This window comes from Miniopterus natalensis, chromosome 11, assembly GCF_054644295.1.
Source record: "Miniopterus natalensis isolate mMinNat1 chromosome 11, mMinNat1.hap1, whole genome shotgun sequence".
NCBI lineage: Eukaryota > Metazoa > Chordata > Mammalia > Chiroptera > Miniopteridae > Miniopterus > Miniopterus natalensis.
Window position 1 is genome coordinate 10,524,570 of NC_142091.1, and position 25,193 is coordinate 10,549,762.

At 42.6% G+C, this 25,193-nt stretch overlaps 1 protein-coding gene and 1 pseudogene across 11 annotated transcripts in view; one reads left to right on the forward strand and one right to left on the reverse strand.

The window, feature by feature from the left end:
* USP28 (ubiquitin specific peptidase 28) overlaps positions 1 to 25,193 on the forward strand; it is a 59,816-nt gene that overhangs the window by 32,867 nt on the left and 1,756 nt on the right. For 7 of the 11 annotated variants that reach the window (XM_087821531.1, XM_087821528.1, XM_087821529.1 and 4 more), the window contains exons 11-22: positions 1,776 to 1,903; positions 4,008 to 4,103; positions 7,097 to 7,276; positions 13,373 to 13,587; positions 14,320 to 14,390; positions 15,731 to 15,959; positions 18,232 to 18,420; positions 19,258 to 19,397; positions 21,516 to 21,694; positions 21,805 to 21,883; positions 23,209 to 23,288; positions 23,844 to 23,967. In XM_087821531.1, the coding sequence (XP_087677657.1) occupies positions 1,776 to 1,903; positions 4,008 to 4,103; positions 7,097 to 7,276; positions 13,373 to 13,587; positions 14,320 to 14,390; positions 15,731 to 15,959; positions 18,232 to 18,420; positions 19,258 to 19,397; positions 21,516 to 21,694; positions 21,805 to 21,883; positions 23,209 to 23,288; positions 23,844 to 23,967 (1,710 nt within the window). Of the gene's footprint in view, positions 1 to 3; positions 348 to 1,775; positions 1,904 to 4,007; positions 4,104 to 7,096; positions 7,277 to 13,372; positions 13,588 to 14,319; positions 14,391 to 15,730; positions 15,960 to 18,231; positions 18,421 to 19,257; positions 19,398 to 19,551; positions 19,738 to 20,751; positions 20,848 to 21,515; positions 21,695 to 21,804; positions 21,884 to 23,208; positions 23,289 to 23,843; positions 23,968 to 25,193 lie in introns of those variants that run through there. The other 4 variants (XM_087821536.1, XM_087821534.1, XM_087821530.1 and 1 more) reach the window with 4 other exon arrangements.
* LOC148091922 (pleckstrin homology domain-containing family M member 1 pseudogene) lies at positions 10,051 to 11,684 on the reverse strand (annotated as a pseudogene).

Here is a 25,193-nt window from a genome sequence, read left to right on the forward strand (position 1 = left end):
AGTTGGATATTTTTATTTGGTGTGCCAGCCACAAAGCCAGTTTAGTAGACTGAGCTTTTTGGCCAATTGTTTTCCCATTACATAACTTTACACTTAGTAGAGTTTGAACTCGTTTGAAGTCTCATGAGTTGATACGAGTTAGTGAGTCTTACTGTTTGATAACTTCTTTACTGAAAGTATGAATCTGGAGTTTGAGTTATCAGTCATATAAAGGTTGTGTGCTGCTTCTGATGTTTCAAACGTGATCAAGTTTCTCTCTTTCTGTTGAAGCCTACCTGTACCTGAATAGGGAGAGCCCACTGCCTCCATATTTTCGGAGGGTAAAAGTACAGTGATTAACTCCTATGGTATGCTATTTAGAATATTTTCCCTATTATAGTACTTACTGTTTTCCATTGTAACTTCTGTCTTTGCTTTAATTTTTAAAAAAATTTTGTATTCATTTATTTATTTTTGTGGGTTGGAAAGAAAGGGAGACATTAAAGGGAGAGCAAGGGTAATGAATATCTCAGCATTTCAGCTGGGTTAAGAGTTAGTGCATTGCATTTGTAGTGGCATTATTGGCAAACCACACTGCTTAGATTACTCTCTTTTAATCATACTTTTTGAGATAAAATTGTGGCTTAAATGATGAGTCCAATTCAGTAATTACTGTAGGAGAAAGAAAAGCTTTCTTGAATTAAACTAGGGAGCATAACATGAGCCTTGTGAGAGTGCATTAGCAGTAGAACAGGGCTTGACTGGGAGAGAGGAGCTGCCTCCCTAGCTTTTCAAGGACGGTGCTAATTCCTGATTGTGCGGAGCTGTGCAGAGCTGATGAGTGTGCTCACAAAAGAGAGGGGATGCTCATTAGCTACTTAGCCCTCTGGAGACCTTTATTCAAGGATGGGATCTCTTTATATATATATAAAGGAAATCATTATGCTTGTTTAGATTTTGCCCTGAGGTAGTCAGACAGGCTATCTGGATTTCCCTTGTGGCGACAGGGTATGTGAAGGGAACAGCTGTTTTTACCTTTGGTAAAGAGAACATTTTAAAGCTGTCACACAGACCTCTGGCCTACAGGTGAACTGAACAGAAATGCCTTTCCTGGTCTAGTTTTTCCTCATCTATGATCAGTGACAGTTGAGGTCTTTTTATAAGTCAGGGCTTTCTTTTCTTGAAACTCAACATTATAGGCTCAGATGTCTGGGTCCCTTAGAAGATGTCTATAAATTGTTGGAATTGAGAGATTTTCTCAGAAATTTGAGAACTCATAATCATGAGGCTATTTTAGGTTTCCTTTTTAGACATAAAGGGTATTCAAATTATGGTTAATAGACTATAAATAAATAGTACATAACATATGTACACATATTAGTCTTTTTCACTGATTCGTGGAGACAGTTGTTTCCTTACTTATATACTGCTTAGGTCATAATTTCTAATTCTTTGGTTAGGCTACCATTTTCTTCAGGTTTTAAATCTCTTTTGAGTCCTGATGGCTTAATAAATGAGTTGCACAGGTGCTTGGTGCAGTTCACATATTTAAGGGCAGTTATTTCTGAGGATGATAGTTGAGCTGGAGTATTGAGGAATGTTTAACCATATTTTCAGCGAGGGCATGATTCTAAGGGGTCATTTCCTTTAGGATTTGAGAGTAAACAAAAGCTGTAGTATGAGTTAGATTTGAATATAAATTCAAAAGAACAAGTTCGATGAGGCATATTTTAAATCTGGCTATTGCCATTTCCTAAAAATAACTTCTTTCTCCCACATTTTTACTCCTGACATAGTGTTGGTTTACAAAACTACCTCCAGTGTTGACTTTTGAACTCTCAAGATTTGAGTTCAATCAGTCTCTTGGTCAGCCAGAGAAAATTCACAATAAGCTGGAGTTTCCTCAGATCATTTATATGGACAGGTGAGTTCTGTGTTTGATTGTCTTAAGATATTTTACAGCAGAAGTGAGCCCATACTAAGTATATTGTGCATACGAATCACCTGCAAATTTGGATTTAGTGGGTCTAGGTTGGGACTGAAGAGTTTGCACTTCCAAAAAGCTCTCAGGATGATGCTAATAGCGCTTCTGATCTCTGGACTACAATTTGAGGATCTGGGCTTTAGGTGAAGAACAGTACATGGAGAAACCACAGTGTATTTCTTTCTAGTCTGGTTTATTGATGTATAGTTTACATATGAAAAAGGTTACAGCCAAAGGTGTACAGCCAAAGAGCTTTGACAAATGTATACCTACAGCCAAGTAACCATCGTCACAGTCAAGATGCAGAACATTCCATCACCCAGAGGGTTACCTTGTGCCCGTTTGCAGTCAGTCCCTTCCCCCACCACTCGTTTTCTGGCCCTTTAGTTACGCATTTCTAGGATGTTATAATTAGGAACATTAATATTTAGTATGTACCTAATACTCTCTTCTTTCATTTATGATTTTGAATTTGGAGTTCATCCATGTTACATGTATCAGTGATTTGTTCCCTAATATTACTGAGTAGCATTTCATTCTGTGGATGTGCCACAGTATTCACCAGTTGGTGGGCATTTCAGATGTATCTACTTTTAGTCTATTATGAGTAAAGTTGCTGTGAACATTTACTTAAAAGTCTTGGTGTGGGTTTCAGTGCTTCCATGTAAAATACCCAGGAGTGAGATTGCTGGGTTGTATGAAAAATGTATGTTTAACTTTATAAGAATTTTCCAAACTGTTTTCTAAAGTGGCCACACAATTTTGCATTTCTACCAGCTCCATTTGCTCCAAATCCTCGCCAATATGTGGAATTAATTTTAGCCATTATAGTGGGTTTGTAAGACTATCTTATTTTTTTAAATTTGTTTCCCTGATAACTAATGACATTGAGCAACTTTTTATGTACTCAATTAATGGTCATTTGTATATTTTTTTTGGTGAAATGTCTATTCAAACCTTTTGTCCACTTTTTTAACTGGGTTGTTGTGTTCATACTGAGTTTTAAAAGGTTTTTTATATATTTTAGATATAAATCCAAATATTTCCCATCTGCCTGTCTCTTTCATTTTCTTCCAGTGCTTTTAGAAGAGCAGGAGTTTTAGTTGTGAAGTGTAATGTATCAGTTTTTCTTTTATAGTTTGTGTTTTTTATATTCTAATTAAGAAAATTTTTGCCAAACCAAGGTCACAAAGATTTATTTCTATTTTTTTCCTAAAAATTCTGTAATATTAACTCTTAGATTCATATCTATGACCCTGTTAGAGTTTATATTTATATATAGTGTGAGATAAAAGGTTATTTTTTGTTGTTGTTTTTACAGGAGGGGGAAATATGGTGCGTGGCAGTCCAATTAGTCTAGCACCATTTGTTGAAAAGACACGCCTTTCCCCCACTGAATAACCTTGATACTTTTGTCAAAATTAATTAAACCTATATTTGTAGGTCTATTTCTTAGTCTCTGTTCTATTTTCTAATCTTATGCCACTGCCACATTGTCTTGATTACTGTGGCTTTATTATAAATCTTGACCTCAGTGTAAGTTCTCCAACTTTGTTTTCTTTTTTCAAAATTGTTTTTATTATCCTGGTCCTTTGCATTTCTATATAAATATTAGAATCAGCTTGTAAGTTTCCACCTAATAGTGATTGGGATTTTGATTGAGATTGCATTGAATGTCTAGATGAATTTGGGGTAAACTGACTTAACACTTTCTAGTCCTTCAATCTATGAACATAGTATAGCTCCACTTATTTAATTCTTTGTGAATTTCTCTCAATAGTGTTTTATTTTTAGTGTACAGGTCTTGCACATATCTAGTGTTTATCCCTAAATTCATATTTAATTTTATTGTAATTGTGTGTTTTTTACCTTGTTCTCTCCAAGGGGAGAGCTTTTAGTCTTCACCATTAAGTACGATATTAACTGTGTTTTCACAAATGCCCTTTGTCTAATTGAGGGAGTTTCCTTGTATCCCTAGTTTGCGGAGACTTTGTGTCATTAACGTTTTTAAATATAAATTGTGTTTTTGTACTTACTTGCTTAGATATATGTACAGAAGCAAAGAGCTTGTTCGAAGTAAGAGAGAGTGTATTCGAAAGTTGAAGGAGGAAGTAAAAGTCCTGCAGCAAAAACTGGAAAGGTAAGTTGTGGACACCATTGTGCTTAGAAATATAGGAGTAGAACATTAAAGTCAGATAATTTGCTTATATTTAAAAATTCAAAGTTTAAGAAAATTTAAAAAAAAATTTTTTTTCTAAGGGTGGAGCTGTCTTCAGAATGACCTAATAGTATCCATGGGTAAACAGTGGTCCCAGGGGACTCAAGTGACCCTAAGCCATAGCTACTGGCAGTGTATGGCAGAGGACCAAGCTCTGACTTTATAGCCCTTTACTTTTTCTACTTACCTTGCCGTCTTTTTCACAAACATGAGAGAGGGTAATTGTCACAGTGCTCCTTTCCCTTTGTCCTGGGAAAGCAGTTTCTGAGTATCTGGGAAAGGTAAAAAAGGAAAACAATGCTGCTCTACCTAGAGCAGTGCTAACTGATTAAAATGGCTAATATTTCTGAGACGTACGAAGTCCTTTGTCTTATGGAGGAATCAGTCCCTTTTGTTTATTTTACACTATTTCTGTGGAGTCACTCCTGTGACGTCCTAAGGAAGAGTTAATGTAATTTCTTTCTAGTTAAGATAGAGCACATTGATTTAGCATTTAAGAAGGAATCCCACACAATATCAGTGACTGTTCTCCCTTTTATCTGCTTATCAGTTTTGCTGCTACCACCACCCCAGCTCTATGCACTCCGTTGCTAGGTCATTAATTTCCCTGAGAGGCAACACTGCATACCAGCCCATGATAGACCTAGCACCTATAGGTCTCCCTTCCCCAGCCTCCTCTCCTCACTTAGGAAGAACTTACCCAAGACCTATTGTGACGGATTATCTACTTGTCAATATAGACTTAAGCTGAGGATTGATTCCTTAAATAGTGTCCTGGAAGAGATTTACAGGACTCTACTTGCAACAGTATTTAACTTTTCAGGTTTTGGTGATACTTCATAAGACTAGAAAGTTTTTATTGTTTTCCTAGAGCCAAATATACCTGATGTATTATAGCTCAAAATACTCAATTTACCAGTAACCAACAAGGCATTCTAGCATATTTAGATTTTAAAATAGCATATTGGAGCATTTTCTGTAATGTGATACTACTCTTTTTTAAATAAAATGACTTTTTAAATTTCAGATCACTTAACTTGGATAATGTTTTAAAAATTGCTTGTCTGTGTGACATACTCCTGGGAAAATATACAAGAAACTTAATGAATACCATTAGGTAGTGGAACTAAGATGGGGGTGGGTGACTTTTATGGCTTGTTTTACACTGTTTTATATTTGAATTTTCCTACCAGGTGGTTGTATTACTTTTATCATTAAAAAAAATGTTCACCATTTCTTCTCTAAGATACCTTGATATAAAGTTAAAAATAAGATTTGTTATGCACAGTGTAGACATCTTTGAAACTACTTTGCTCTGATTTTACTAAATTAATACAGGTACTGCATTGTATGAAGTAGCTGGTCGAAAGGAATTTGGTAGAACAGGAAAATAATTACGTCATAAAATTGAAGATGACTTTCTTAGAGGAAAATTTTTCCTGAAATTTTGAATATCATTAAAATACAGCAATCCTGCGAAGAGTTACAGGTGTAAAGTGATGGCTTAAAAATCCTGTGACAGGTTATCAGTGCCACATTGCCAGTAAGAAACTGTTTCCTTTGGTTCAGGCCAGTTGTGTATTAATTCAGCAAACACTGAGGGCTTAAGGAAGTACACTATGGGATAGACGACAGGTTTAGTTCGTGCACTGTAGGAGTTCAGGGAGAGTAGATGTTCATTCCAGTGTTGGGGGCATGTCATATTGAGGAAGATTTCATGGAGAAAGTAGGTCTTGAAAGAGTTTAGATAAGCTGAGTTTAGATGGCTGAAATTAAGGCAAGGAAATGCATCTTAAGGAATAGAACAGTTCTTTAAGTTTTCTCTAGCTTTACATATTCACCATCTTTTTTAATGAAAGCTGTAACTCTCTGGCGTCCGGACCCACAGGAGAAAACATGCTGTTTCTCCTTTAAATTAGTGAAGATGGAGTGTCTTAGCTACGTATCCTTTAACATGTTGTTGACTTAGCACTATACTTACTTTCCACTAGTATTTTCATTTCCTAATGTCCTTTTTCATACAGAAACAGACAATTTTCCCTCTTCCTAGCTTTATACCTGTTTCTTTTTTCCCCCTTTATTCAGAGAAGAAAAATGTGAATTGATTCTGTCCTTTGTAAATAGAATCTCAGAATTATAGAGTTTACCTGTACCAGTCGGTCAACTTAATTATTGTACCATTCAAACTCTGTCTACTATAGTAAACTGTAGAATTCATTAAAGTAAGTTTCTTTACTGAGTCTAACATCTGCTAGTAGTAGCAGAATATTGGGTATTATTAAAATAACTTGTTATTTTGATTACATATTTCAGGTATTATTTACTAATCCCAAAGAAATCTTTAATAATTTATGCCTGGGCTATGCTATTGTTGAGTGTATGAGTAATAGGGTACTTAGAACTCCACAAAAGAAAGATTTGCCAGTATTCTTAAACTCTGACCTTTACCAACACCTACTTCCCATTTTCAGCTTTCATTTTTTTCCTAAAATTGCTAAGTGATTGATCTGAAGGGAAGCAAAGAAAAAATCCTTGGGTACTAGTTCACCAGGATTATTTTCAGATTTGAGTACTGGTAATATTTTCATTTTCCTTCAAGAGACAGCATTTACTTTTCTGACCAGAGCCTAATTGTGACATGATACCAAGAGAAAGCATAACTGGCATGACTTTTAATAGGAGTTCATTTGAAATATTTTTCTGCCAGGTATACAAGTTTAGATTGTTAAAACTTACTACTTTTGTAGTTAGGGATTTTTTGCCCAATGGATTGTTTGAATAATGTATTAAATATTGTTTAGTCTTTAGAAATAGCCTTTTCATTGACTCTGAACATAATAACAGATCTTTTGTCAGTAAGCCTCTAAATATAAGATAGACATGGCCAATAGAGCACCATTGTCTTTGCCTCTTAGGTATGTGAAGTACGGCTCGGGCCCAGCTCAGTTCCCACTCCCAGACATGTTGAAATACGTTATTGAATTTGCTAGTACAAAACCTGCCTCAGAAAGTTCTCCGTCTCAGAGTGACACAAGCATGACATCACCACCTTCTCCAGTGCACTGCCCAGTTTCTGACCTGACAGCCAATGAAAGGTAATACAAAAATGCTTTAAATAGTATAAGTATATATATATATATTTATTGTTGTTTAATTTGAACTGTGCACTCTCTTTCCATCTGATTAGCACTCACCCCATATGAGCTTGAGGTCTGTGAGCTTTTTGTCTTAAAGGGAAGGATTTTGCTAGCTGTCACTTGGGAAAATGTTCCTGATTCCCACCAGTACACTCACCTGCTTACAGGAGGGTTGGGGTTATTTTGGAGGCTTCCTGAACTGTCTGGAATAGTGGTCATTCTGCACCAGGGCAGCCTCATTTTGAGCTCCCTATTATCCAGCTGCTACCAGAGGTCTTTCTAAGAGGAAACATGCTTTTCTAGACATCTTACTCTTCCTCCTGAAAGTACACACGACTAAGGAAACAGCAAGGAAAGAGACTTATTCTTAAATAAAAAACTAAAACATGAAAAGAACTGGCTAGCAGAGGAAGAGGACAACCTGGAGGGGCTTATCCAGTGAAGAAACAGGAAGGCCAAGGCTCAGGAGCCCTCTGGTTGTGCTCTGGCCCAGCCACAGGCAGCAACCTTTGCAGCCTGGAGGAACCACTAAGGTCAGCTCAGATTAAATTTGGTATATGTGTCCTAACTAAAAAAACAAAACAAAACACTAGGAACTATTTTAAAAGGTTAGATTATTTATTTATTTAAGAAAGATCAGGTCTTTACTGCGAGATCACTTAAACATCACACAGCAGCAGGTTCCCCACAGTGTGGACAGTTTATTGCATAAAATGACATCATAATAGTGTGGTGCTTGGCTACTGTGGCTCAGCAGTTGAGCATTGACCTAGGATCCAGGAGATCAGGGTTCAATTCCCAGTCAGGGAACATACCTGGGTTGTGGGCTCGATCCCCAGCATAGAGCGTGCAGGAGGCAGCCGATCAATGACTCTCTCATCATTGATGTTTCTCTCTCTCTCCCTCTCCCTTCCTCTCTGAAATCAATAAAGACATATTTGAAAAAAAAAAATAGTGTCGCCACCGTTGAGGTTCACATCAGTTTTCCATCGGAGGTGAGGGTAAAAGTCAGCTCATCTGAAAGCATCAGCAGCTGTGGGTGATGGGGAGAGGGTCAGGTCTAATGCTGCTGATCTCTGGGGAGCAGGGGTAGACTGAACTGAGAGTCTCCAGGGCTGCACTCCTGCCAACTCCAAGGACACCTTCTGGAATATAGAATATACTCAGGCCCCAGGAAATGGGGTCAGGCCCAGGTGGCACTGCCCACTCTGGCATCTGGAGCAGTTCAGGCTCTGATCAGGCTGTGTTTGCAGTGGAGCAGCGATGCTGCTGTGTGTGCACGTCGTGGGTAGGGTAGGGATAAGGAGTTATCTTTGATTATCTTTTGTACCACACATCGAATCCATCAGCACATCCTGTTGGCGTATCCAGAATCTTCCACTTCTCACCACCTCACGGGTTCAGTCCACTGACATCCCTGGCCTGGGTTATGGCAGTAGCCTCCTAATTGGTCTCTCTTCCTGTAGTCTCAACATATGAGCCAGAATGAATCCCCATTTAAAACATGTCAGATCATGTCTCTGCCTGAAACCAGAGGCTGCTGTCTCCCTCAGCACAAAAGTCGGCGTCCTTTCTGTGGCCCACAGGCCCTCATCACTGTGGTCGCACTCTGCCTCCTTCCATCCTATTCCAGCTACTCTGTTCTCTACCATTTCCTGGATGTGTCAGCTGTTCTCTTGGCAGAGTTTGCATTTGGTCTTCCTGCTTGAACCACAGAGCTCGGCTTGTGTCTTCCTCTCTCCCTTCACATCTCCTCAGGTGTCACCTGGTATGTGGGGCTCCCTGGGCCATCCAGCACACTCCCCAACCTAGCGCTCCCAGATTTACTTTTCTCCATAGCAGTTGTGATCACCTGCCTGTACCATATGTTTACTCATTAGTTTTCTGAGTCCCAGGAAGCTCGGACTTTGTTTTGTTTCCTGCTGTGTCCCCAGCACCTGGCACAGCACAAGTGCTTAAATATTTGCTGAATGAGTAAGTGCCCATGTGCCACACACTGCTCAATGAATGCTCCCTCCTCCTGGGGGTCTGCCACCAACTAGGACATGCAAAGGACACACAATTCTCTCTCCCAACCTGGACCAGCCTTGGAGATTTCAAACCATTGTAGAGGGTCTTCCTCCTCTTCAGGGATCCCTGACGACCTAGGTACCAAGCACACCTCCTCCAGCATGGTTACCACCGTCCACGGGCTGACAGAAGCACCTAAAGGAGCCAGCATGGAGACCAGGGCTCTACCCGTGCTCCCAAGCCAGGGTACCAGAAGCATGGCTGGAATTCTCTGCTGGGTCACTGCAAACAGGAAATGAGAGAAAGACTGACTCCAGGGAATACATTTTTGTTTGAAAAAGGAAGCCATTTATGAGGATTGCAGAAAAATTCAGTTATGGTTATTTAACCTGTTCTGGATTTCCCCAGGGTGGGGATCAAGCTGGCCTCGTAAACAGTACATGGAGGACACTAAACAAACAGCTGATAGATAAACCACCTGAGTGAGATAGAGGCCTTGGGAAGGAGCACTTGAAACCACGGGCCTTCAAGAGGCAAGGCAGGGTTTGCTCTGGGCCACAGACAGAATCAAGAATTCTGTGTAATAAGGTTTATAGGGTGGTTCCAGGGAAAATATTTTCCATTTCATTATGTGAAACTTTGCACTCTGTAGGCAGTTTTGGGCATTGGTTTTCAAGATTGCCTGAGAAAATATAGTACTTGTCCTGCAGTGCTTTCCTGAGTTACTCAGCAAGTGTGTTCCTTATTACATGTCGAGAGGAGGGTTTTCTTGTGAGAAGGCAGCACCCAGTTGGTAATGGAAAAGAAGCCCTCAGAACCACCAGAAGGAACTCTGCAGTCCCTCCCCATCGCCTGCGGTGCACCACCCTGGGGCTCTGGTGCTCCTGCACCACGGCTGCCTGGCTTTTCCTGCCTCCTGGAAAAGGCACACAAGCTTTCTGAGGCCCCCGTGGAGGAGCTTTTCCTCGGTCCTTGAGAAAAATGCCTGAGGAGACCAGGCCTGGACTCTGGAGCCCCTCTGGAAGAAGCCACGGAGTGATCTGAAGCCTCTCTGGGATCATTCGTTCCTGGGAAAGCTGGCGAGTCATCCTCTGAGATCCAGGTCTTGCTTTTCGGACTGGAGGGTGAGAATGGCCGAGGCTCAGTCCAGCTCCGTCACCCACCACAGGCTTCTTTCTGCGGCCCGCCCCCTCCTTGCTGACTGCTGTCACAGGAGTAGAAGGCTGCTGTCTGATGTACTCCCTAGTGACAGCTTGGGCAGTGCCTGATGCTGCAGGCCCAGGATGCCAGGTGCCTGGGAAAGTGGCTCCTGCTTGTGGCCACCATCCGGAGTCCCAGAGGCTGCTTGGGCAGGGCCAGGCGCTGAGGCACAGGGAAGTGCAGGTGTGTGTGGTATGGAGGCCGGGGCTGTAGAGGGAGAGGGAGGCCTGCAGCATGGGAGCCTCAGTCTCTCGACTCAGTCCGCTGGTTGACAGCGAGTTTACCTGGGCTTTGCTGAACTCTGACAACACCTGCAGAGATGAGTCCGAATCATCAGCATTTTCTGTCCCAGGTTTGAGTCGTATGACATGGGCCCGTCAGAACAATCTGGACTCCTGGAACCATTCTCTTGGAGTAGGTGGCTGTCAGAGTCTAGGCTGTAGGACAGAGGGATGAACTGGAATGTCAGGCGGAGGGAGAGGGCAGTGAGCTGCCTGCTCCATCGGATCTTATGGCCCTAGAGCTGGCCTTCCACGTCATTTGAGCCTGAGGAATGGGGAATGGAATCCAGAGGCTCCTTCCCCTGTAGTTATGCACCTGAGGTGGTGATGGTTGAGCTCAGAGAGTGGGCGAGTGTCCACTTTTTTAAAGTGGTGGACTTGTAGAAGAGGCCACAAGTTATTCCCTGCAGGAAGCTGAAGAACTTGCCCTCCTGGGCATCACCAAGCAGGTGGTAGGCTGGTAGTACTCACACTGCCAGGCAGTGTGCACTCCATCAGGCCATCGTTGAGGGCCGGCCACAGCTGGGTGCAGCAGTGGCCCACATCCCTGCTGAAAGTGATAAGATACTCCAATTCCCAGATGATGTTTTTGGGTGACAGCTTTCAGGAGGGGCCAGAAGCTAGGCTGCGGCAGAGGCTTCAGGCTGCGGCAGAGGCTTCTCCTGCCCCACCCCTGGCCTCGGCTTGAAAGTGCTTATCCTGCAGTTTCGTGGATAAACACGGCCTCCAGGGTGCTGCGTGTGGTGTTGGCATCTTTCTTTGCTGGTGACCACTGTGTTCGAGGACACTTACTGCTTTTGCACCACCTTCAGGGATCCCACTAGCTTTTTCTTGATGACTGGGATGGCAGCTGGGGGGTCCAGTCCATTCTCCATCATTGCATTTCCACTCATGCAGCAGCTCCCAGGGAGAGCGCATGGCACCTGCAGGGGGAGTGGGGAGCTGGGGGGGGTCCTCCCAGCCACAGCAGCCAGAAGCTCCCACCCAACCCTGTGGCCTCCTGGTTACTGACTAAAAAGGTTAAGTTTTTATGTTTTAAAAGGCCCACCTATTTCCCCAACCTCCTCCATATTAATATTCATTCATCCATGTATGCATAGAAATGCGTACCTCGGGTGGCAGGAGTCAAGGGATGGAGGAGTCTTTTCCCGTCTATATTCGTGTGTGTGGACTTTATATAGAATAGTTTCATGTTCTTTATGAAATATCAATGGTTTTAATTTTTAAAAAGCGGTTGGGCAATCTGTTTAACCACATACAATAATACTGCCTACTGCATGGTATTAGATTTTAAAGTTACTCTATGTGTGTGCTCTCTCCTGAGATTGAGATATCTGCTCTCTTGCTTATACTGGCGTATTTTTCCATATATACTGTTCCTTGGGGAAGAGGCTTTCTCCATTATTTTGTGTGTGTGAGAGAGCAAGTGGTAAGAGTAGGGAGTGAGGGTTTCTTTAAGTCAAAGCTGCAGGAAGTTTACGATCTTCAGTTTGTTTTTTTAAAAAATGTTTTCATTTCAGAGAGAGGAATCATCTCTAATGTTTCAAAGAGAGATAGAAACATCAATGATGAGAGAGAATCTTTGATCGGCTGCCTCCTACATGCCCCCTACTGGGGATCGAGCCTGAAACCCAAGCATGTGCCCTGACCAAGAATCGAACCCAGATCTCCTGGATCCTTGGTTGACGCTCAGCCACTGAGCTACGCTGGCCAGGCTATTCTTCAGTTTTGGTGTGAAACAGAAACCTAAGTACAATTAGAAGCTTAGTTTATATTCCTGCTGGTTTGTCTTTGTGTAGTTTGACAATAGTTAATTAGTAGATAAATTAATGTTTACTTTACATACTTTATTCTCAGTTTAGGGCAATCGAGTAAAGAAGTTAATGTTTACATTTAGAGCTGAGTATTAGATTACTTACCCAAGGCTACTAACTCTTCCTTGGGTATTTAACTAAGGAGTGGTAGAGCTGGTCTGCCTTTGAGTCCCCCCATTATTTTCCCAGGATGCCACCTAGTTTGTATTCCTGTGACTTAGATGTTCAGCTGGTACTTCATTTTTCTTGCTCTATATATTTTTTTCCTGGTTCGTCCGTCCATCCCACTTTAGTCAGTTGCATCTTGGAAACTGCAGTTGATTCCTCGCTTCTCCCAGCCCCCATCTTCCCTTCTCCGTGTTCTCTCCCCTCCCTCCTTCATGAGAAGGCATTATAACAAGTGGGGAGAGCATTAGCCGTAGACTCAGGCAGATCTGGGTTTAATACCACTTCATCGTTTACTAGCTGGATGAACTTGGCAAGTTCCTCAATTTTCCTAAACCTTAGCTTCGTAATTGCTTAATAGGGATTGTATCTGTGTAGTACTAGTGTCTGTCTCATAAGCAAGTTGTGCTAAGCTAGATGATGCATGTAAAGGAAAGATTGGGCTCAGCACCTGAGCAGAGGGAATACTCGCCTGCTTGCAGCTGTACTTTGCCACGTAGCCGCTTGCTTGCAGAGCACGTTAGTTCAGGCCAAAGCGTGCTTTGGAAATTATCATGTGAGCATGATGTGTCGTCTTCCTTCAGTACAAGTAAAGAAAGCTCTTCTCAGGACGTTGAAAGTACCTTTCCTGAAGATTGTCTACACAAGTCTAAGACGGTGAATACACCACTTCCATCTTCCCGGTCTTGTGTGGAAATGCCTGCACACCCAGCTCCTCGAGCAGTCACAGAAGAGGAGATCCACTTCGTTAAGACCTGTCTCCAGAGGTGGAGGAGTGAGATTGAACAAGATATACAAGGTTGGCTCTTTTAAGACTTGTCAAACAGCTACTCTTTGCCTTCTGTTTGTTTGAATATTTGGAAGTTTAGCACCTTGGGTATGCTTGCTGCCATTGTCGTATACTTGTTGAGTCTTGGCATGGGAATTGTGACTTCTTCCTTTAGTCCCCTGTAATATTGAGTCACAGACTCCCATTATACAGCTGTGGGAAGACCCCTCTTGGATTCCCTCCTCAACATTTCTGGGCTTCCGGGGTAGCTCAGACATTCATGATCACCTTTGGTTGGGATTTTTCTGTATAGCCTCATGGTCATGTTACTCAGGCTTTTCTTCCTCCCCTACTTTCTCCTTTTATCTGGGGAGCAAAAAATAAAAATAAAAATTCACATTCTTCCCAGGTTCTTACAGAAATTTAGCCCTGCCTTGCTCTGCCACCTTCTTTCAGGTCTTGTCTCTGGGACATTTATTTTGTACCCAAGTGAGCCATTAAGGTTTTTTTCTAAGTAGGCTCGCTCTTCTTTAAGAAATTTTGGTGCTAGTTATAAGAGATAATTTTTCAAAAATCTTAATGTAATTATATTAGACTAACAGCCTTCCTAACCTGAAGCACTAGCTGCTTTAAGACTGTCTTTCGCAGTTCATTGAATGGGGTCGAAGTCACCAGAACCCTGGCACAGTGCTCTTTGCATAGTTGAAGCGCTTCTGTGATGTGGAGTGAAATCATTTTAACTAAGTCTTCTCTTGTTAACAGATTTAAAGAATTGTATTGCAAGCACTACCCAGACTATTGAGCAGATGTACTGTGACCCCCTCCTTCGCCAGGTAGAGTGAATCGATGGGAATGTAGTCAAGGCGTATTCTAGTGGTGGGTTAGAATAAGGACATTGCATGGTTTTCTTTGAAACTAAATGGGAACCTCCCTGTGATATAAGAATAAACGTAGGGAAGAAATTGATGGTGTTCTTTTTTTTTATTATTTTAGGCTAAAACCCAATATATCTTCTGCCACAAGTAGAGCCCAAAATATACTAATTTTGATTCTGCCACATGTAATTTTTTGGTATATTAGAAAGATTTTCTATCAAATATTAATAAAAATTTCTCACACAATAGTAATTTAAGTAGTGCAATGGGGAAACCTGAACTAGGGACCAGTTACCTATCCTTCCAAAGTACCTTGGTCCTTTGTTTACAAGCATGCTTTCAAGGTTGGTTTCTCCTGTGACTCTAAAAGGGAGGGATGCAGGGCAGAAATTCTCATTGTCCACATAAAGTTTTGTTTAGAATCACATTCTGGACATGGAGGGGAAGAGAGGTTCCAGTTAGGGGCATGACCTCTTAGTGACCAGAGGAGAAGAGCTGTCTCAGGGTTGGCTGGAGACATGGTTCTGTTGCATGGCAGGAATGCATCATGTAAATCTTGGTTTCCCCCTATTTTCTCTTTTGTACTATTTCAAAAATTTCTCCATCAGTAAAAACATGTCAAGGTACTGATTAAAAGTAAGTTTAACTTGATTCTATGGCTGACTTTACTTTTTTCCACCAGTAGTTACTTAGCACTTATTTTCTGCGTAAATAAGAAATGCCTCTCAAATGTTGAAACAAACAAGTATGTAGTTAAAATGGCCTTCACCCCAGATAGGTGAACAGTTACAAGAAGAAATATAGGGACCATGTGACTGATTCATAATGAAATATACTAACTTAAATGTTGATACCAAATAAAATAGACACAGAATAATGTGGCCCCTAAACTTGATGTTGGTCCCAAATGTCGGAAGCATTTTCTCTGCGTAATGGTCAAGGTGATTCTATTTTTAGACAAACTGGTTTGGAATTGGGAGAATAAATAGGTCTAGTTATCTTTGATTTTAGATCTATAATCATAAGAGTTTAGAGTTGAACGAGGTCTCAGAGGAGGTTATCTAGTTCAGTTGTCTGGTTTTAAAGATTCAGAAACTGAGACATAATTGTTAGACTCCAAGGCTGTGTTTTTGTTTGTTCATCCTGAATCATCAAGATGTTTTGATGTGAACCTGTAACAAACACATGCATACTTTTCTTATGTCTGATAGTTGGGAATGATCTTGAATTTTAATATCCTAAACTTTGCCAGATTACTCTGTTGACTCTCGCTCAGAAATGTGCTTTCTGATTTGTAGGTGCCTTATCGCTTGCACGCGGTGCTTGTTCATGAAGGACAAGCAAATGCTGGACACTACTGGGCCTATATCTATAATCAGCCCCGGCAAGTCTGGCTCAAGTACAACGACATCTCTGTGACCGAATCTTCCTGGGAAGAACTTGAAAGAGATTCCTATGGAGGCCTGAGAAATGTTAGTGCTTACTGTCTGATGTACATTAACGACAAGCTACCCCACTTCAATGCAGGTAAAAATATCTTCGCAGGAGCCAGAGATGGGGGAAATCTTTACTGCTCAGGGAAGGGGGAACAGTCTTCATAGTTTAAAATAATTTTTACCCTAGAATTTATTATAAAGTAATAATGAATTTTTAAAAATACAAACAGTGCAAAAGAGAAAGAAGAGGAAAAATAAGTTTGCTCTCCGGCGTCCATCGTTGAGCCCAACAAGTAACCATTGTCAGGTTTCTTATGCAGTGTTCAAAACCTGCTCTGTGCAGGTGCTGCATTTACTTGTTGGCATCTCTCCTCATCCCATGTTTCCCCCAAATGGATATTTTCCATTCTGTTCTGCATCTTTTTCATTAGTTATGGATCTTAGTGACCTCTATATTGTCATAAATAAAATCAACTCATTCTTTATTTTATTTTAGTTCTCACCTGAGGATATGTTTTTATTGATTTTTTTTTTTTTTTTTTGAGAGAGAAACATTGATTGATTGCCTCCCTTATGCCCCCTGACCAGGGATCGAACCCTCAACCTGGGTATGTGCCCTGACTGGGAATCAAACCACTCTCTTTTGGTGCATAGGATGATGCTCCAACTAACTGAGCCACTCAGCCAGAGCTCTTTCTTTTTAACAACTCCATATAATTTCATTGTATGGAATGAATGAACATATATATATATAATTTATTAAACCAGCCTCTCATTGATAGACTTTTTTTTTTTAAATATATCTTTATTGATTTCAGAGAGAGGAAAGGAGAGGGAGAGAGAGAGATAGAAACATCAATGATGAGAGTGTCATTGATCGAGCCTGCACCGGGCATGTGCCCTGACCGGGAATCGAACCCCGATAGCCTGGATCCTAGGTTGATGCTCAACCGCTGAGCCACACCCGGCCGGGCTCATTGATAGACTTTTAAGTTGTCTCTAGTTTTTTTCTTTTTCATAACATTTTGTGCCCTTTGAAAAATAGCTAAATTTTGTAAGTGGTTTGGCCAGAATAATTTTATACTTCTCATAATACTTTTACTAATGCTAAGAGCAGTCGTACTTATCATTTCTATTGGTACTTTACTCCTTACTGCATGCTTTCAGTTTTTATAGCTTTAAAAGGGAGGTAGGCGGGGTAGGAATTCTTACTACATTTTCCAGCCGAGGTTCTCTAGGTTTCCAGTAAATAAATGGCAGGTGCACGATTCAAATCCAGTTCTGACTCCAAATTCTGTGCTGTTTTCCATTTACGTTATTCTCTCTTCCTTTCGCATCTTCTCTGAGAGGTCTCATGGCCAGCATTTCACATCTAAGATCGTAGGGGGCTTTTTATTTCGCTATTCACACTTGACTGTTGCACTGGTAAGAAAATGCATCAGGCATTGGGTCTAGACAGTACCTTGTCTTTCTGACTTGCTAATGAGATTGGGGGAGGGAGGAAGGAATGATCACCTACAGTAATCAATCTTCATAATTGCATATTTGCAGTGTAAAAGCAGGGACAGCTGCTTGTGGAGTTACTGTATAAATGCCTATACGGGCAGTTGGTATATAGGAGCCTCGGTGTTACACATATGGCTCATTTTTATATTCTAGAAACAAACAAGTGGAAACTGTCATTTGCTTAGTAAAAAGACTAGTTAATGGCGACCAGTACATGAATGTGTTATTCTGGAGGTTTTTGTTTTGTTTTGTTTTGGTCAAAACAAAAAAGGGTTAGAAATGAAATTTAATATGTCCTTGATACCCTGCCATTTTTCATCATAGCTTTTAATGAACCAGGTATTACTGATCATCTAACTGTTGTATCAAGTTGCTTTTTGATAGCACTTAATTACATCGAACTTGAGACGCCATAAATGCCTTGGAATTCATCTCTAATCATCTTGAGATAGATCTTATCAATAATAGATGCAGTGGTTACATTGACAAAATTATTTGTGTTTGAAATTTACATTGGATCTAATGATTTTTCTGAATTTCCATGAAATGTTTGGTCCATTCTTATTATTTTGCCAGTAATTGGCCTCTATTCCAAATCCTTATCTTCCTTCCCTCCTTCCCTCCTTCCCTCCTTCCCTCCTTCCCTCCTTCCCTCCTTCCTTCCTTCCTACCTACCTACCTACCTACCTACCTACAGATATTCAGTGCGAGTCTACCTACTAATACGCCAGGCACTGTTACTGATGTGCTCTGACTGTTGGCCTTATCTTATCAATACTGGTGATGGCTTATGTCTGTGTGTATGTAGTTTTTATTAGGAAGGACCTTTTGATTTCTCCATCTTTGTTTTTTCTCAGAAGCAACCCCAAATGAATCAGATCAGATGTTAGAAGAGTTGGAAGCCTTATCTGTTGAACTTAAGCATTACATTCAGGAAGATAACTGGAGATTTGAACAGGAAGTGGAGGAGTGGGAAGAAGAGCAGTCTTGTAAAATTCCTCAGATGGAAGCCACCTCAGCATCACAGGATCTGTCTACGTCACAAGGTATCGAGAAGGCTTGATCTGGTGTGTGCACGCTGCTCTCCTTCAGCCAGCCCTGTGCGCTTCATCTGACGGGCGAAGCCTCTGTCTGCAGCTGCAGTGCAGTTCAAATAGAGCCAGTATTGCAAAACATGATGGGATAACCGTGGCTTCAGAACATGACTTCTGATGAGTAGAAGTAATAGCAGAAAGGCTGGCTACCTGTACCACCTTTACTCTGTTTAGCTTTTGCTTATTTCCCAGGTTGTAGGAGTAATTAGGACAGGATTAATAGGTAGACCTCATGAAAACGATTCTTCAAAGGTCAACTTCCACCAGGTCAAATGCATGGTAATGGAAGGAAACTAGACTTTGGGTGGGGAGCACGCAATAGAGTACACAGGTGTCCAGTTATAATCTTGTATGCCTAAAATTTGATGTTGTTAACCAGTGTTACCCCTATAAATTTAATAAAAAAAGATTTTATAACAGCATTAATTGTAATGCTGTGTGCAGATGTTAACATGTGAAACCTCAAGAACTTTAAAAATATGTACATAAAAATTTCTTATTAAAAAAAGGCTATCTTCCTAACAGATGGTTGTTTGTAGGAGGCCGTCTTGGCATAAAGGAATATGACCAAGTTGGGAGCATGTTAAATTTTACAGGATCATCAATGGGGGTTTTCTGAATTAGCCCCATTTTTTCTAGTCACAGTTTCCAAGGGAAACATAGATTTTTTTAAAAAGGTTTGTTAGAAAGATTGTATATTAAACTTTGCATCCATCCTGCTTGCCTTATAGAGTGTTCTAGACATTACTTACCATCAGATGCTAATTCTTTTGTATAATTCTTTCTCAGAGCCTTTAGTAGCCCCTTCGCATGGGGCTCGCTGCTTGTCCTCTGAGCATGCCGTGATCGCCAAGGAGCAGACCGCGCAGGCCATCGCCAACACTGCACATGCCTACGAGAAGGGTGGTGTGGAAGCAGCCCTGAGTGAGGTGCGTGACTGAGGAAGCCCACTAGAGGGCGGGCTTTCCGCGTCATTCCCACAGCTCTCTCACTTTTCCGTCATTGTGTGTCTCTGCTGCATTTGACCAACCCCTTTATTTCTCCATTTTTTTCGTACTCATTCTCTCCATTCTGCTGCTGCAGCCCAAGGAAGCTGAACCCAGGAAGCCCCTGCCCCCGGAAACAGACCTGGCAGAGCAGTCAGAGCAGCCCCCAGAGGCTCCCGATGCCGAGCCTGCTGCCCCGCCTCACTCTGAGGTTTCTGAAGTGGAGATTCCCAGTGTGGGAAGGATTCTGGTTAGATCGCATGCAGACGGATATGATGAGGAGGTATAGCAGAGCACGAGGCTGAGCTGCTTGTTGTCATTCTTACCCCGCATGTCACTGAATGTACTCAGAGGTGTTTGACGATGTGTAATATTTTCTTATTGAAACAATGGACAAGAGGCCTAATCTGGTTTGACCTTAGTTACTGCTTTTAAAAAGAGCCTGTTCCCGCTGTCTACTGCTTCAGTATGTCTACCCAGGCGTGTATTCATGGGGCCACTGCAGAGCTTAGAGGGCTCAGAGAGACAGAATCTAGTCCCTTGTTTGGTGTTAGGAACAAAAATTGCCTTTTAAGTCAGGAGTCTTTGTCTTTGGTAGTATTAGTTAATTGTTTTCCTCCAAGTGTAAAATTTTCAGATGTCTAGTGAGCCAAACAAATGTAGATTGGAGTTGTTTTTAATTCTAAAGCTTCGGGATGAAGCTGCAGAATCCCAGTGGTGGAGCTCCTTACAGTGGTCACTGCACATAAACTCAGGAATCCTGTCTCTCAGATTTGTTTTGTCCTATGAGAGCTATGTTTAAATCATTGAAAGGTTTTCATTTTATGAAGTCATATCTGTGCATCCCCTAGTTCCTGTTTTAAATGTCCTGTTTGTCCCAGTAAAGGCCTAACATGTTTGTGTGTTAGGATATACACCCAAACTATAGAACTGAATTGGAGTTCTCAGACGCATCCCCACTGAGAGCTCTACTTTAACTCGGTTCTGCAGCAGTGCCATCATAGGTGGTTTTAGACACACACACTTATTCATCTGTGCATTACAGAGAATATGTAGAAATGGCATGTCTTGGGCTGTAAGTATAAATAGCAGTGGGTGTGTGGAACTTGGCATTGTGTGGAGGGGCAGTGCCGTAAGTGTGCACGGGAGTGGGAGTGTGGAACTTGGGCTGCAGTAGGTGCTGACTGAGGAGCAGCCCTCCCACTTCCTTCAGCAGTCTGCTCACCTGTCTCATACACTCTTCCTTTGATCCTTTCTTCTCTGCTTTTTCTCTGTGTTTTGTGCCCTCCTGTGGTAGGTGATGCTGAGCCCTGCCATGCAAGGGGTCATCCTGGCCATAGCTAAAGCCCGTCAGACCTTTGACCGAGATGGGTCTGAAGCAGGGCTTATTAAGGTATCTCTGATTTTAATTTCTTATCCTTGTACCACAGGTATCATAATAGTGGGGCAGATGGTAAACAATAGGATTATTGCTTACACTTTGAAGTGAAGTAAAACTCCCTTTCCTGTCTAGTGAATAGGCTGGCCCGCCGTACTGATCGCTCCTCACTGCGGTGAGCAGTGCCATTCTGTCAACTGCCCCCCCCCCCCCCCCCCGAGGGCTCACTGCTGTTCTTAGGGAATGTCTGGTAGTAAAGCTGTGATTGAGACATTGCCTTTGTAACTGGATGGCTCTAATATGAGAAGGTAGGCTATGCTTTTTAAGGTACTAGGATAAAATTTAAGGTATGTGAATAAATTGCATTCATGTAGATTTTTAAAATTTGGGCCCTTAGGACTCAAGGATATGCCTGAAATAATTAAAACTAAATATTTTTTCTGAGAACTTTATGAAAAGCCAACTTATGAATATAGTATGTCTTTGGTGCCATAGTACCAGAGGAGCTTCATCCCTGATGACATGCAAATGGCCTGCAGACTCATGGTTGTGTCCAATTCCTCAGTAGGAAGACTTTCTCAGGAGTCTCCCCAGAGTTAGGACAGCCTCTGAGGCCCCCAGGCATCAGTGTCTGCATAGACACCTACAGGGCACCCTTTCTTACTCTCCGTTGTCTTTCACAGGCATTCCACGAAGAATACTCCCGGCTCTACCAGCTTGCTAGAGAGGCCCCCACCCCGCACAGCGATCCTCGACTGCAGCACGTGCTTGTCTACTTCTTCCAGAATGAAGCACCCAAAAGGGTGGTGGAGCGGACCCTTTTGGAACAGTTTGCAGATAAGAATCTTAGCTATGATGAAAGGTGAGAGGGATTGCTCCTGCGAATCCCCTCCTGGGTCTGGCTTGACCCTTCCCTGATGGGAAGCCACGCCCTGGGCACTTTCCCTGCTTCCTGAACCTTGTCCCACACAGGTCCATCAGTATCATGAAGGTGGCCCAGGCGAAGCTGAAGGAGATCGGTCCAGACGACATGAATATGGAGGAGTATAAGGTGAAGTCTTTTCTTCAGATCTACAAAGCCTTGCCCTGGCCGGTTTTCTCAGTGGTTAGAGCGTCGGCCTGCAGACTGAAGGGTCTCGGGTCAAGGGCACGTACCTTGGTTGCAGGCTGAACCCCTGGCCCCGGTCGGGGTTTGTGTGGAGGCATCTAATTGATGTGTGTCTCTCATCGATGTTTCTCTCCCCCCCTCCACTCTCTCTGAAAAGCAGTGGGAAGAGTGTCTTCGAGTGAGGATTAAAAAAAAAATCGAACATTCCTCCCTGGGGCTAAACTAATAATTTGGTGACTGGTTCCCCACCCCCACCCCCACCCCACAAAACACTGGATAAGGGTGGGTGAATGGCCTTTTCTTACCCTCAGAATAGCCCATTACTTTATTCCATTTTCAGAATGAATGAACTTCGTTTTTGTAAACATGTGCTTTAGGCTTGTTCTAGGCAATAGAGTTCCTGAACTCATGGTTTGAGTTTGTTTTAAATAATATAGTTTTCTAATATTTCTGTATTGGAAATTAAGTTTCTGTGCATTAAAATGCATATATAACTACAAGCTTTTAAGAAAGCTTTGTGTTGTATGTAAAACAGTGTTACGTGCCACCTAAGGTGTGCCCACACTTACTGAGCTTGAGTGTTGTCCGGTGCGAGTGGGACGGCCTGTCCTTTCATCTTCCCACATCTGGACAGTTTCCTCAGAACCAGAGAGGTCATTCATTTGAACCAGAGCGGAATGGCATTGACGTGGGTGTGGGAAATCAGGATGATAATTCTAAAGCTCAGATGAATACCTTAGAAGGAACAGGATATTAAAAATTCAGGTCAAGCCCTGGCTGGTGTGCTCAGTGGTTAGAGCATTGGCCTGTGCACCAAAGGGTCATGGGTTTGATTCCTGGTCAAGGGCACGTACCTGGGTTGTAGGTTCGATCCTCAGCCCTGGTCGGGGCGTGTGCAGAAGGTGGCCCATCGATGTCTCTCTCACATCGATGTTTGTCCCTCTCTCCCTCTCTCCCTCCCTCTCTCCCTCCTTCCCTCCTTCCCTCTCTCCCTCCTTCCCTCCTTCCCTCTCACGCTCTAAAAGTCAATGGAAAAAATACCTTCTGGTGAGGATTAACAACAAAAAAACAAAAAAAAATTAAGGTGAACAGTAGACTTACTCTAAATGTTGAGTATATTTTTATGTGAAAGTTTTCATGTTTGCTGTTTTTGTGCCTGGCCGCGTGTGCTCAGTAAATGTTTGTACGGAGTTTAAAACTTATGTGGTGGGCAGTGTGGAAGTAGTTTGTCGTGGTCATAATCATTAACACGAATCATTCCTTCTCAGAAGTGGCATGAAGATTACAGTTTGTTTCGAAAGGTGTCTGTGTATCTGCTGACGGGCCTGGAACTCTATCAAAAGGGAAAGTAAGTTTGCCTTTTATGTCACTAAGACTATTGGTCGGGACACTGATTTATCGACCCCCACCCAGGAATACTGAGAGGCACAGGCACGCACCACCTGTCACTTGTGCTGTGTGTCTCTACTTCCCAGTGTTGCCCTTGGTGTTGCTCTGAACATCACACTTGTGTTTCCATCCTTCACATAGTGCCTGAGGTATTAGTACAGAGACTTAGTGGCCAGGTTTCTTTGTGATAAATGAGATGAACTCAGAGAATTAATCTTTGAGCTGGTGCAGCCCTCAGCTGAGCATCTAGTCCATGTCTCCACATCTCTGTCAGGAAGACCGAAGCCCAGGGAGCTTTCAGGATTGGTCCTGGGCATCGGCCAGTTTGTAGAAGAGCTGAGACTCGCTGCTGTCTTTGGCCCTCACGCTGGCTGTTCCCAGTACCCACTGCTGCTTCCTTCTCTCAGAATTTTCTATAATGCAGCCGCGTAAATCCTGTCTGAGGAAACGGGAGGTCTGAGCCCTGGGTTTTGGAGGAGCACGCTCAGCTGTTGTTTACCTGCCATTTCCTAAGGTACCAAGAGGCCCTTTCGTACCTGGTGTACGCCTACCAGAGCAACGCCACTCTGCTGACCAAGGGGCCCCGCCGCGGCGTGAAGGAGGCGGTGATCGCTCTGTACCGGAGAAAATGCCTTCTGGTTTGTGTTTCTGTAAAGCCCTACATCCCTGTTGCTCTGTCTTTGCCTCTGCTCCTGGAGCCAGGAAGAAATTAATCTCCAACAGGCTTCAGATTTTTCCAGACTCTCAAGAGGAGCTTAACATTGATGCCGGTTATTTTAAATTGCTTAAGTGAATCTGGTTCTTCTTCAGGCCTGAATAGAAGTCGGGCTGAGAGTGGATTGTCCCTTTTCCTGTGCCCTTATGTTACCTGCCCTTCATCACATTGCTCTCCTACCAGACTGGGTCCTGGAGCAAGATTTTCTTAGTTGGCTGTTTCTCTGTGACAGGAACATAGTACACATGTAATAAATGTGTGTTGAAGGAATGCAGTGTTTTTTTTGTGTTCCTTCTAAAGAGACTCCAGTTTTTTTTAAGGTGTGAACCATAAGAATGGGCCCTGGCCCCCCGTTCCTATGGTCATATCCGCGGAAAGTCCCCTGGCCTGCTTTGCATCAGGCAGCCACATGGAGAAGCAGAATGATACCCCTCTGCCTCCAAGCGTCTAAAGAGGCCCGTTTCCTTCAGGAAACTACAAAGTGGGGCTTGCCCTCAGTGTGTGCTGTGCTTCTTCCCTGACCCCACCTGACCCAGCAGAACGCCCTTCCAGGGCAGTCAGGCAGCCTTTCTGCCACTGCCCTGTTAGTACCGAATGGAGGAGGCCAAGTATGACACACACTGGCCTCCGGAGCTTCACTTTCTGGTTTATACTTTGATTTCTGTGTTAGCTACAGGTGTGGCAGAGTATTTGGAAGCTGAAGAAAGGGGCTTGTAGATTGGATGGATCTGAATTTTATTAGAGTTGTACTTTTACTTTTTAAATGGCCGAAGATAGATTACATTTGGAATGTCCTGCTCAGGTAGCAGTGATAGTGAATTAGATGGTACCCGTCACTGGCTTTCTACCCTCAGTGTGCATCACGATCACCTGGGGAGCTTTCACTGGGGGTGAGGCGCAGGCCCCTCCCCAGGCAGCCAAACTGGGGCCTGAGCAGCTGCGTGTCTTCTGCAGGTGATTCTGATGCTCTGTGGAGATGGGAGCCAGGGAATAGGCCTTAGAGTGGATGCGGGTGTTAGGCACGATCTTCACTTGTAAGTTGAGGCCAGTGCATCAGAGGCTTAGCTGCATGAGAATCACCTTGGGAGCTTTTTAAAAATCCCAATGCCCAGGTCACCTTCATAGGATCACATTAGCTTATAGGGTCGG